Raw genomic sequence first — 12,867 nt, 5'->3', positions numbered from 1 at the left:
TCACATAGCTTTCCCTCTTCCTTGCTGGCCTGAGCGAACCTTTCTCAAAAGCAGTGCACTCGACTTCCTCTTATGAGTAATAATAAGAGACGCTGGCTGCACACAGGCTGCTTTTGTCTGCCAAAGGAGGCTGAGTAAGAGCAGACTTCATACACTCCCATCTGCCTGTCGGTCGGAGTGACAGACTGAGGGTACCTCGCACAGCAAGAAGCACACCAAGACTAAACGCTCCCGAGTAGCTGCTCGCTCCAAGTGTAAGTACAAGGCGAAGTGAAAACTGTACCAGCGGTCATCTGATATTCAGCACTGGGTTCTGTCTGTGCAGAAAACAAAGGCTAGTGTTTTTCGTTGTGTGTGATTTATCAGACAGTAGTTGCATGTGTACTAAGCTTTTCTTGATAATGGTTGTCTTGTGTTATCCGCAGTAGTAGTTGACAATGTCAGTCCTGGGCACCTCAAAAGTGTTGTCCAGTTCTTTCCAGATGTATCAATCAGAATTCATTTTGACCTGGGTGACCAGAAACGAATGCCTTTGAGAAATTAATCACTTTAAAAACTGTTTATCTCGAGAGACATATACTGTCCTGTTTTGTTGTGATCTGACGTGCTTACAGATTACTGAGAAAACAGTGCCTATGGAATGTGACATGTCTACAACAAGCGGCCAAAGATAATCTTTGTCTTTGTGTTCATAAAATTTGGGTCTTCGGTGGAAGTGCTGCACATGAACTCAGCTTTAAGAAACACAACAATGAAGGATGTGGTTTGCTGCAGGTTGTAGCAAGCCTGTGCAAAGCTGAGTCTTGTGTAGGGAGGTGAACGCCTTTGCTCAAAATAAATCCACTTTAATTCTTTGCACTAGTTCCTTTGAAGGCATGACACTCAGTTAAGTCATTGCTATTTCCCATGAGAACTAATCAGACCTGACTGTGTTTCTCAAAGTAGTCTAATTGTTTTGCCCTTTGAAAACTAATCAAACCTGACGGTGTTTCTCCTGCATGCTACTCTCTTCCTCATACATTAAGAGTGTAGTCAACATCTCAAAGGCAATCCTAGCATATCTGTATTATGTGGCCGGTATGTCAGAACGGTATGACCGAACAAATAATCAAATAAGTATCAAGCAAAGGTCCAAACAAGGAAACGGTTGTTTTGGTTTCAGGTCTGTGCATTGAAATGAAGAAGCGGTTTCATGCCGTGTTTGCGGACTCACAAGCGCACTTGTTACCGTTTCAGGCATGCAATAACAGGTTATCATAGGCCCATGTCATTGTTCATGGGACAGAAAGTAAGAGTCTGAGCTGGGTCATCCAGACATATTTCTTAAACCTTATCTCTCTTTGGCGACAAATGCTAGGGGATTTCCAGACACAATAAGATGTTTGTGGAACAAGGTGACACCGTCACCCTGTTGGCAAAACACAACACTTGGTTCAAGAGAGAAAAATATGCAATGATTCCATTCATGCTTGTTATGGCAACTGACCCCAGTGACATTTTAGATAAAATTAGACCAGGGCTTTACGTCAGACCCCATACTTCCTAGCTATGCATTTGAAGGGGGCTTTCTTGTGCAGTATGACGTAGGCACATGTGTCTGTGCATGCGTTTGCATGCCGCTGTGACTTGTGACGGCACTGCTGCTGCGTGCAGTTTTCGTACCAACCCTCCAGTGACACCACCACTTGCTTCCTGTGTTTACAATAGCAAGAGGATGCTGTGTGTATGCGCGCGCACGTGTGTGTGTGTGTGTGTGTGTGTGTAAGAGTATAAACTACGCCCTCTTTTGACACATGTCATCATGTCAACTGTTCCAAAACAGAAGCGGTTGCCGTGGCGACGGTGATATCATAAGGCGGAGAGAGGGATTCCTCCAACAACAAATCTTGAGAGGAGCAAAGAGGAATCCCAAGAGACTGTCCGATACGACATGGACCACCAGCACAGCAAGGTGGAGCGCTTCACAAAGCTGGGCTATTCCCACGCCGACATCATGCGCGTGCTGGAGAGCCTCGACCACGACGCACAGACCAACGACATCCTGGAGGAGCTGATAAAGACTGGCCACAGGCAATCGAGCAACAAAAGTGCATCGTCCACGGGCTCCCAGCCCAGCCCCAAGCTGGTCCCGCGAGGCTGCGGCCTCCCCCCGACCAGCTCAAACTCCAGTCCCAAACACTCCCCGTCAAGGCCCGATTCGGCTGCAGACAGAGACTCTAGTGCTGGCTTCAGGCCAGTGGTCATCGATGGGAGCAATGTGGCCATGAGGTGAGTGACCGTCGCTAGTACCACCAACATCATCTTTAGTATTAGTGTAATTCATAGTGATGGGAGATTAATCGGCAAACACATCGGTATCGGCCGATTCTATAGTTGTTTTTTGATTAATCGGCATCTGTCCGATGAATAAATCAGAGCGATTAATTAATCGGTCTGATAAACAATCCCAAAGTAACAGCTTGAACAGATCTACAAGCTAATAATATTAAATAAGGTATTAAAGTTAAATCTAACTTGCTTAAGCCTGCAGTGCAGATACCCCATTACTGTACATGCATTTTTTGAGTGGTGCAACCACTCCCTTACGGAGCTAGCTGGGTGGGTGGGTAGCTGGGTGGGTGGGTATGAGCACGAAAACAACATGGTTGTTTTTCACCACCTGTGTGCAACCTAACGCACACACAAACACACACATAGTAACTGTATTAACCCCACACCCCTGGGGACCCCCACATGGTAACAGTAACTGTCATTTCTCTACCGTTTCGGACGGGGGCGGTTCACCGGAACCGGGCCGGCTCTGGGTGCGTTCCTGTGGGTCTGGAACCCGTTTGGCACAAAAGCCTCTGCTCTGAACCTGATCACCCCTATATCTCCATATATGGATCTGGCCTGTTCTGACATCACAACATGGGCTAATTAAGAAAGGGCAATTACCTATCTGGTTCTTACTCATTTCTTTCTATCAGTTGTTTAAATGTTTACTTTTCAGAGATACAGTGTTCTTCACAGGGATGTCACATACCAGTGTAGAATTGACTGATAAGTTATAAGGTTGTATCTCCTCATGCACAAAATGTGTAAATTCTTGGCAAAGGTGACAAACAATATAGTACTATACTATACGTGACCATACTGTTTTGAATGAATTTCAAATTTGTCCTGTTTTAGGGATTATACCAGTGTGAATTGTGATTCAGACCTGGGTCTACATCACCTTATACTTCCTCTTACACAAAATGGGAAGTGAAACCCTGATCAGAGCCTATATTTCATTCTAAATATGGAGAAGTGAAGACTCCATGGCTCGTGACAGGCCATTTGAGGTGCATGAGGGTGCTATTAAAACCAATAAGACCTGAGGCTGATTCTACAAAAAACGGCATCTAAAAAATATCTTGTTCCAGGGACCCCCAGAAGCAAAGATTTGAGTTTAAAACGTTTGCTTTAAAATGTATATACTGTATATTCAAAGATTTGCACACTTTTTCACGATCTTTCACGAAAAATAGCAGCTCTCAAGAAGCTTGTATATCTACAAACTCCATTTTAGCCCGTGGCACTTGCCCTAGCCTCAACGACCTTACAGGCGTATGCAAAGGCTAAACTTAAGTAACTTATATAGCATTTTATGTAGACATAGCACAGTGCATACGTATAGTTTTATTACCGGTATATAGATATTCCATTGTTCCATTGTTCCAGGTTCTTAGCTTACATGATTCATGACTATTTTTGATGTATTACCATGTTTTTGTTCTTGCTTACTGTAAATCGGTCTGGATTAAGAGTGTCTGCCAAATGCCTAAATTGTAAATTGTATCTACTATTTTTGAATATCCAAAGTAAAAAATAATGCTTTTTAGCTAAATCTGAAATGACACGGATGCTTTCCCGGTTTAAGGTACTTAGCTGTTAGAATGACTCCCAATGAGGACATTACCACCGTGGGTGCCACTGTGCCACCTATCCAAGAGTAATCTAAAATCATATGGCTTAAGATTTGAAAAGAAGATATGAGGAAATTTGTATCTATAACAACTGGCAGTTGATACAGAGAACAAAAATATGTTGTGCCAGATACACCCAGTATTATGTTCTCTTATCTCCTGTAAATAGATTCAGAGTGAAAGAGAATGAACTCTAGGACAAAATGTTTTTACTGTTGCCATTCCAACCACATTTTCCTGGAAATGGGTAGAAATGCAATTCACTCGAAAGCAATTCACTCAACTATTTTAGATGACACAATTCCACACCAGATTGTGTGCAAAGTAACAACTTAAGTAATGTATATCTGTTTAGAGAGAGAGGGGGGCGGGGGGGCATAGGGTTGCATACTTAGTTTAGACTAGTCATTGGTTAGACATGGGTTAAAGTTAGCTTTAGGTGTGCTGCCCCGTGGGAGGTTAGTGTGAGGGTTTGAGATAGGTTGTAGTTGTAGGACTAATGACTGGTCTAACCAATGACTAGTCTAAACCAAATACTGTCTAAACTAAGTCCTGCAACCGGGGCATATAAGCTGCAAAACCTCACATCCAACCCTGCAGTTTCACAGTATGGGTTCTAGTCATTACTACCCCACAGTATCGGTTCTAGTCATTACTACCCCACAAGATACATCATTTACTTCCTCACATAATACATACAGTATACACATGGGGTGTCTTTTAGCATGGAGGCAAGTAAGTAAGCATGCAAAGTTTGTGTCTTTTCTAAATCATATTCCATGAGGAAAGTGCATAACTTGTGCACCTGTCCTGTTATACTTGAGAGCCCCAGCTATTTTGTTCATTCAGCTAGTGTCTCCTCTACCTGTTGTATGCAAAGCCATCCTGCAATCGCTTCCTGGTGGTAGCATGAGGGGGAATCCCCATAGTCCGTTTACTGTCTCTGATAGGCCAATCCATTCCCTCTCAGAACATTGTGTGTGTGTGTGTGTGTGTGTGTGTGTGTGTGTGTGTGTGTGTGTGTGTGTGTGTGTGTGTGTGTGTGTGTGTGTGTGTGTGCGCGCGTGCGAACCTTGTATGTCCATAACCATTCAAGAAAAAACGTATCGAAATTTGTAACCATAAGTTGCCATGCTTGGGTTTGGACTGTACAGAAAGAAACACACTGCTGTACATTGATACAACATTCATGACATACAGTACTGTACATACAGTATAATGTCCATCTGTGTGAACAACTCAGTAAACCCCTTGGTGTTCATGTGAACTCCTGAGGGTGTGAAATGGATCCAAACATTACCGTTGATATCCTGTTTTTCCAGTACAGGGTCATATTATGAGCGAGGCATCACTCAGTGTTTACAGTGCTCGTTAAGCAGTCGCTTTGCAGCAGTAGGCTTATATTTACTTATTTGTGGAGTATTTGGGGGGGTTTTGCGCTCATGACTTTCTTGGGACTCAAACTTACAAAAATATCCTAAAAATGTAAAGGGTTCAGATTTTTGGACTTAAAGCTGTAGGAAATATATGCCATGTCTACCATATAGCGTAACTTTCGTTCAACTTTGATCCCTCCGTCACATTTTTTTGTTCTGCAGTATCACTACACCAGAAGCAGCACATAAACATAGTTCTATGTGACAGATCAACAGATCAAGTCAACAATACAAATGCTAGTTTTGTGGATTAATTATTTTTAATGAGTGAGTGAGTTACTGAAACTGAAAAAAAGGAAGCTGAATCGTTCCATCTTTTGCAGCCATGGCGACAAGAAAGTGTTTTCCTGCAAGGGGCTGCAGCTGGCGGTCAAGTGGTTCTGGGACAGAGGGGTCAGTGACGTCACCGTGTTCGTACCCCTGTGGAGGAAGGAGCAGCCTCGACCCGAAGCCCCCATCACAGGTGAGGAGACTGCGTGGCAGGGCGGGTGCCTGAACAATATTTATCAAAAGATTTAGGAATCAAGGCCGAGTGGTAAAGGCGCGTACCACATGTAGGATCTGATGCAGAGTCCCAGGTTGCATTCCAGAGCCCGGCGGACGTTTGCTGCGTGTCACTCCCCGACTCTCTCCCCGTTTCCTGTTAGTCTCTCTACTGTACTATCGAAATAAAGGCCACAAAGATATCTAAAATAATAAGTAATCAATAAACCATGCCGTCTTTGCTGCCTCAAATCAGTATATGGCCACTGGAATCTTCCAAACTGTTCTCTGTGCCTATTCAGTGCCAGTGCATTAGCCAGTTTCACTGATGTTAAATTTTTTACAAGGCTCCAATGCTATTGTGATTTTGTACTGATCCTATACTACTAGGCTACAACCCCCACTTGATACCATTTTGTTAGATCTCTTGGACTGAGCTTATTAAACTCTCAGAGTCACAGACCCATGAAATCCTATTCATACTTCAGTTTTAGGTGATAAGGTGACCACCGAAAACTACACACGTCACTCCGCAGGGGTCACCACTCACATCTCTCTGTTTTTACTAACCGGTGGTCACCTTATCACCTAAAACTGGAGTATGATTAGGCCTTAAGGGTCCTTTCGGACCACACGTGGAGAAACAATCAGTGTACCAGTGTATGTATGGTGATGGTACAGTACAACTATCAGTACTATGCTGTTCTCATACATGGTCCAGCAAGGGTTACGGCACAGTGTCATCTCCATGGTGTAATAAATGTTATCTTAAACCACAATTGTTTGACAACCTCCCTTTCATAGCAGGAACAGGGAAGTGGAACCATACTAAAACGCAGCTTATTGTTCACATGGTAAACAAAGCTGTTTAAACCACTTTGGACCTGGCATCCCTATGTATATTTTGGGCATGTCATTGTAGGTGAAAAGATTTCAAATATCAGCTCTACATTATACAAGCCCAAAACTTAAATTGGCTATTTTCTCAATTTGCACATTTAAACTTCTAACTATGCAATGTGCTGTGCTTGTTTGCAGACCAACACATTCTCCATGAGCTGGAGAGAAGGAAGATCCTGGTGTACACGCCATCGCGCTGCGTCAACGGGAGGAGGGTGGTGTGCTACGACGACCGCTACATCGTTAAGCTGGCCTTTGACCTGGACGGCATTATCGTGTCCAACGACAACTACCGCGACCTGCAGACAGAGAGCCCCCAGTGGAAGAAGTTCATAGAGGAGAGGCTGCTCATGTACACCTTCGCCAATGACAAGTAAGAGGAAGAGACACCGTTGGGTGCATCTTATTATGCGGGTCTAAATTGACTGTCTATAACAGTATACAAAATGGAAATGGTTCTGTCAGAGTTCATTTGAAAGTTTGACAACCATTGATGTATGTAACCATTGATAGATTTGTCCACAATTGTTCAAAAATCTTTAACAAAAAATGGTCAAACCGATATAAAACAAGTTTACACACACACACACACACAAGAGTAGACTTAGGGCCGATTCATACTCCTATTTTACCGCTGTAGTGCCGAAATGATTTCGATTTCAGTAGCACCGAAGAGCCGACTTTAGGACGGTACTCTTACTTGGCTATTGTTCACAATTGCATCGAATTTAAAAAAAAGTGCCTCAATAGGCTAGTTGTAGGTATATTTACCATATTCTGTACTGTAGGTACGTACCAGGGCTTTTGGCTTACAGAAGACCTCATCCAAACCATGTCCAATCCTCCTGTCATTCCCCAGTGTAATAATAATACTAATAATAACATAAGCAATAAATACAATCACCCGAGTATTGTCATGCAAAGACATGGATAAGTAGACTGAGCTATTGTGACATTCATTCGTCCTTCATGTTTTACTTTTCAAAGAGTTAGACATTAAAGGAACTACTGGTAAGATAGGAGGGAAACTGCAGGGTGGTGGGAGGGTAGGTAGTAGAAGACTGACATTTTGATATACTACACCCTCAATATAAACTAGAAGGCATTTTAAACTTCTGAGGTTCTGAAGACAGCTACTGTATACTTTATTGGAAGACAGATGGTGAAAATATACAATCTCACAAGGCATTGCATTGTGTGCTTGTAATCTGTTATCATATTCACACACACACACACACACACACACACACACACACACACACACACACACACACACACACACACACACACACACACACACACACACACACACACACACACACACACACACACACACACACTCTCTCTTGCAGAGCTGATCAATGATCGGACTACTACTACTATATCCAATCTACAAGCTAGCAAGGCATTGCATTGTGATGTGTTGTGTGCTTGTAGACCTGTTATCCATCTATATATCTATCTTTATTTTTTGGGGGTGGGACAATAGAGGGTATGCGCATGCAAAAACTGAAATCCAGTGGCAAAGTGACTTGGCAAAGTGAGTTTAATGTTGTTTAATGCAATCAGATAGGACCTTTCTGTTTGGATGTATGGGCCATCAAGCCCAAAAAAGTATATATATATTTTTGCCCCTCAGTATGCGTTCCCGCGTAACTTTGGGGTATGATGATGTAGAGGGACACCATGTTTAAAGTGGTTATGTTGCCCACTTCTTACCTTGCTGTCTTTGTGTTGTGCAGGTTCATGCCGCCAGACGATCCTCTGGGTCGAAACGGTCCCACAATAGACGACTTCCTGCGTAAGAAAGCCTGGTCTGTGGACAGCAAGCAGCAACACTGTCCTTATGGTTGGTTCACACTGAACATCAGTCAAAGTACTGCTCACATGTTTTACTTAAGTAAAAGTACCAATACCACAGAAGTATTGGGATCAAAATCCAAGTACCAAAAGTAAATGTACTCATTAAACAGAAAGTCCAATTTCACAAGATTACAAAATGTGAAAATAAAATCTTTTGAAAATATAGCAGATCTATAAACTCACAACGTGCTGCCAGTAAAATGTCCTTGAGTGCATGTACAAGTTACTTCCCACCACTGCGGCGCACACACACACACACACACACACACACACACACACACACACACACACACACACACACACACACACACACACACACACACACACACACACACACACACACACACACACACACACACACACACACACACACACACACACACACACACACAAATCAAATTACATTTCCTTGTACTATACGCCCGGGGAATTTACTGGTAGGCTCATTCAACAGAATCAACACTAGCTAGCTCAGCTAGGAGGCATTCTGCAGGTATATACAGGAAGAGTTGCCATTCAGGTTTCAACAAGTAATAAACAAGTCCCTTGTGGCTGGCTGCTTTCCAAGCACTTCGAGGAAACAAATAGACACTAAGAATTATATTCAAGTAAATTTACACTGCATGAAATGTGATATGTAATGCCTAGCTTATTATGTTATTTTGACAATGTTGGAGAAACTATTTTCCATTTATCAGTGGGAGAGTAAATGAAGGTGTGCTCCATCATTAACTCACCAGTAGGTGTCACTGGTGGTCACTGTCCTAGCCACTAAAAAACACACTGTTGGACAGATGTAGGCCGGTGCAACAGTCAATAGAACTAATAACTGTTTCATAAAATAATTGATTAGTAATAAATACCTATTTTGAGTATGTCATTAATTATAGTTTAAAAAATTTCAAAAACATTCAGAAATTGTTTAAATAGTTGATCTACAAGCTTGCAGATCAGCCGTTTTAACTATAAGATATATATAACAGCCCAGGCTTCAATTATGCAATTAATCAAAAACGCAATCGATAGTATCATTGAAAATAATGGATAGTTGCAACCTTAGACAGATGTGCAAGTTCATACAGACATGAAGTTCATACAGTCCAACCCATCTGTCACACAGATTAGATCAGTTGATGATTCATGGCTGCCTGTCTGTCAGTCAGTTATTGGTCCTGAGAGAGCTCTCCGGCACGGTAGTAGTGGCCCACTCACAAACACAAGCCCTTTTATCAACACCTGTGACAATAACAGCCTTGAGTGCCAAACGGACAAGCCCGGGAATGGAATTTAGTCCTGTAAATGGCCCCCAAAGAGCCATAATAAGCATCTGCTTGTGTACCTGGGAACAAAAGGAAGACTGCAGACCAGAACAAATTTATTTGCTAAGCCAAGTGTGTTTACCGTCCTGCAGACAGCAGCGTGTGTCAAGGAGCACGCACATTGACAGTCACAGGGTTATATCTGTGTGGCCTCTGTTTTAAAGAAGCTTTAACTCCCCCCCCCTTCTGTATTCATCTAATTCCAGGAAAGAAGTGTACTTATGGAGTGAAGTGCAAGTTCTACCATCCAGAGCGTACTAATCAATCACAGCTGTCTGTGGCGGATGAGCTGCGAGCGATGAGCAGGCCTGCAGCAACAGAGAGAGCAAAGCCTGGCTTCTTCATCTCAACTACCGAGCCGGGTCAGGGTGGTGTCGACCAGGACGCACGCATCATCAGCCCGGCTCCCTACCATGACCCAGAGCGCACCGTTACTCATCCACACACGTACGTCTCATCCAACCCCACTCCACCCCCGCTGAGCAACGACCAGTCACACAGGGCCTCGCCCATTGAACAGTTCGTCTGTCCGAGAGACACCGGTAGTCCAGGCACACCGTGGAACACCGGCTACCGTCGGTGTCCCAGTCCGGATGTCGACGAGGCCTTCGGCTCCCTGGACAGCTATCTGTCCATGATGCATGTCCAGGACGCCACCAAGAGCACTGAGAGACTCTCCTCCTACGGTTACAGCAGTGAGAGACTCTCCTCCTACGGTTACAGCAGTGGGGTGGCCAGTTTGTTCCCCTCCGGAACCTATGGTAGTAACACACAGAGACAGGTTGGACACGCCTCCACAGACAGTTACCATGCCCCACAGAGAGCCCTCCACAATGGCTGTGACCACTCCCACACTTGCGACCACCACTCTGTGTGCGGCCAGTGTAGGTATGCGAGCCCGCACATCCATAGACCCAGGTTCGTCCAGCATCCACCCAGGGGTTCCTGCCCGTCTCTGCATCCACACAACGGCGACAATCACGCAATGCCCCACGATAAGCAGCACTTCCAGTCTCTTATCACAAAGAGACAGAGTCACAGCTTGCCGGATGACCACTGGGGGAGGGGCGGTGCCTGTGATGCAGGGTTGACCACCAGGGTCCAGACCGACAACGGTGAACAGAGAAAGAACATAAGGAGCCAGCTCAGTACCCTGTTTCCTCAGAGTGTGGTAGACCACATCATGGCCTTGTACCCCCATGTCGTGGACATGTCACAACTGATCACGCTCATTCAGAGGTACAGGGCCGGCCAGAGTCAGTTTGCCTTCTAATTCTGAAGAGACTTGAGTTTGATAGCCAGGGCTCAAATCTTGCTCGCTTGCATTTGTGAACATTCTGAAAACTTAGATTCAGAATCTAAAGACTACAACTAAATATATTATCTGGTGATTTCTCTTGTAGCAACTGTAAATATGCATGCAATTACAATTCATACGGTTATTAAAATACTATTACTCTTACAATGTGGGTGAACAGTTAAGCATTAAAGTTCATACATACTTGATTATGTAGCAGACTGACTGTACTTGACTCAGTATGTTGTTTTTATACTGTATAAGTGCAATGCACTACTCTACACATGCTATTGTTTTTGTAGCATTGACTCAAAGTTTAAATCAAAGCAGCATGTGTTGTTTTCTCAGGTTGCCTCAAAGTGAGGAGAGCCATTTTGTACTATAGAGAATGGGCAATTACCTTTATTTGTTATCACTTTTTAATTATTTTGACTGTACATAAATAAAATATATGAAATAAATGAAGTCCTCAACCCTTATTTTTCTATGAATATGTATTACATATTGACCCAAAGGCTGCAGCCTGCATCACATCATATAATGACCCCTATAGACACAAACCAGGATAACATAGCTTTACTACAACCTCTAGCCCTGGTCCAGTGCGTTAGCGAGTTCTCACTAACGCCCTGCCAGGAAAGCTTCTTCTGCTCACAGGTAAAGTGTGACGGGTCCAACTTTACCAAAAATAAACTAAACCACTAATCACCGAAACAAGCCTGTTTTGTGTTGGTGAAAGTCTATTCTCCAGGCTGGGAAGCCTCTCAGCACCCCAGCTTCTCTGTATAATATACTTTTTGGGCATAAAATAAACCAAAACATGTTATTTAGAGTGCCCTCTACAGATCTGGTCAACATAAATTACCCATTGACCAGATCTGTAGAGGGTGCTCTAAATAAAACATTTTATTTTATGCCCCAAAAAGTATATTATAGAGAGAAGAGGGCACTCTAAATAACATATTTTGGTTTATTTTATGCCCAAAAAGTATATTATACAGAGAAGCTGGGGCGCTGAGACTTCCCAGCCTGGAGAATAGACTTTATATTATACAGAGAAGCTGGGGCGCTGAGACTTCCCAGCCTGGAGAATAGACTTTATATTATAGAGAGAAGCTGGGGCGCTGAGACTCCCCAGCCTGGAGAATAGACTTTATATTATAGAGAGAAGCTGGGGCGCTGAGACTTCCCAGCCTGGAGAATAGACTTTATATTATAGAGAGAAGCTGGGGCGCTGAGACTCCCCAGCCTGGAGAATAGACTTTCGCCAACACACAACAGGCTTGGTTCGGTGATTAGAAGTGGTTTAGTTTATTTCTAGTAAAGTTGGACCCGTCGCACAGCAATGGATTTTTCCCCCTGTGTGCAGCAGGGGCTTTCCTGGCAGGGCATTAGTGAGAACTCGCTAATCAGGCATTGGATTCTGATTATTAAAGGTCCAGATTTCAAATGCATCATTAGGCTATATGGACCCCAATTGTATTAAGTCCCTGGACCCCAATCTAAGATTTGTATTGTACGTAGGTATGATTTTATCTCTCAAGACTGATTCAGAGCTTCGCAACTGAATCCGTCGGCATTCGGCAACCCCCGTTACAACGCGTAGAGCTTGTTGCTAC

General features: G+C 43.5%; 1 protein-coding gene across 1 annotated transcript; it reads left to right on the top strand.

Annotated features, from left to right (window-relative positions):
• On the top strand, positions 1–11,673 carry LOC308334023 (endoribonuclease ZC3H12A-like). Its single transcript, XM_080790595.1, has 6 exons — positions 1–254; positions 1,823–2,268; positions 5,710–5,849; positions 6,908–7,142; positions 8,512–8,618; positions 10,158–11,673. Exons 2-6 carry the CDS (start codon positions 1,931–1,933, stop codon positions 11,222–11,224), a joined length of 1,887 nt encoding a protein of 628 aa, XP_080646721.1. The 5' UTR covers positions 1–254; positions 1,823–1,930; the 3' UTR covers positions 11,225–11,673.
• Positions 11,674–12,867: the final 1,194 nt, after the last annotated feature.

This window comes from Protomyctophum bolini (genome assembly GCF_963924005.1).
Source record: "Protomyctophum bolini genome assembly, chromosome: 19".
Lineage (NCBI taxonomy): Eukaryota > Metazoa > Chordata > Actinopteri > Myctophiformes > Myctophidae > Protomyctophum > Protomyctophum bolini.
The sequence above is the reverse complement of the archived record's forward strand: the minus strand, read 5'-3'. Positions and strand labels throughout refer to the sequence as shown.

Coding starts and splice junctions, on each gene's coding strand:
- LOC308334023 (XM_080790595.1), top strand. CDS start 1,931: ATGGACCACCAGCACAGCAAGGTGGAGCGCTTCACAAAGCTGGGCTAT. Junction 5,850..6,907: donor ACCCGAAGCCCCCATCACAG/GTGAGGAGACTG, acceptor GCTTGTTTGCAG/ACCAACACATTCTCCATGAG. Junction 8,619..10,157: donor GCAGCAACACTGTCCTTATG/GTTGGTTCACAC, acceptor ATCTAATTCCAG/GAAAGAAGTGTACTTATGGA.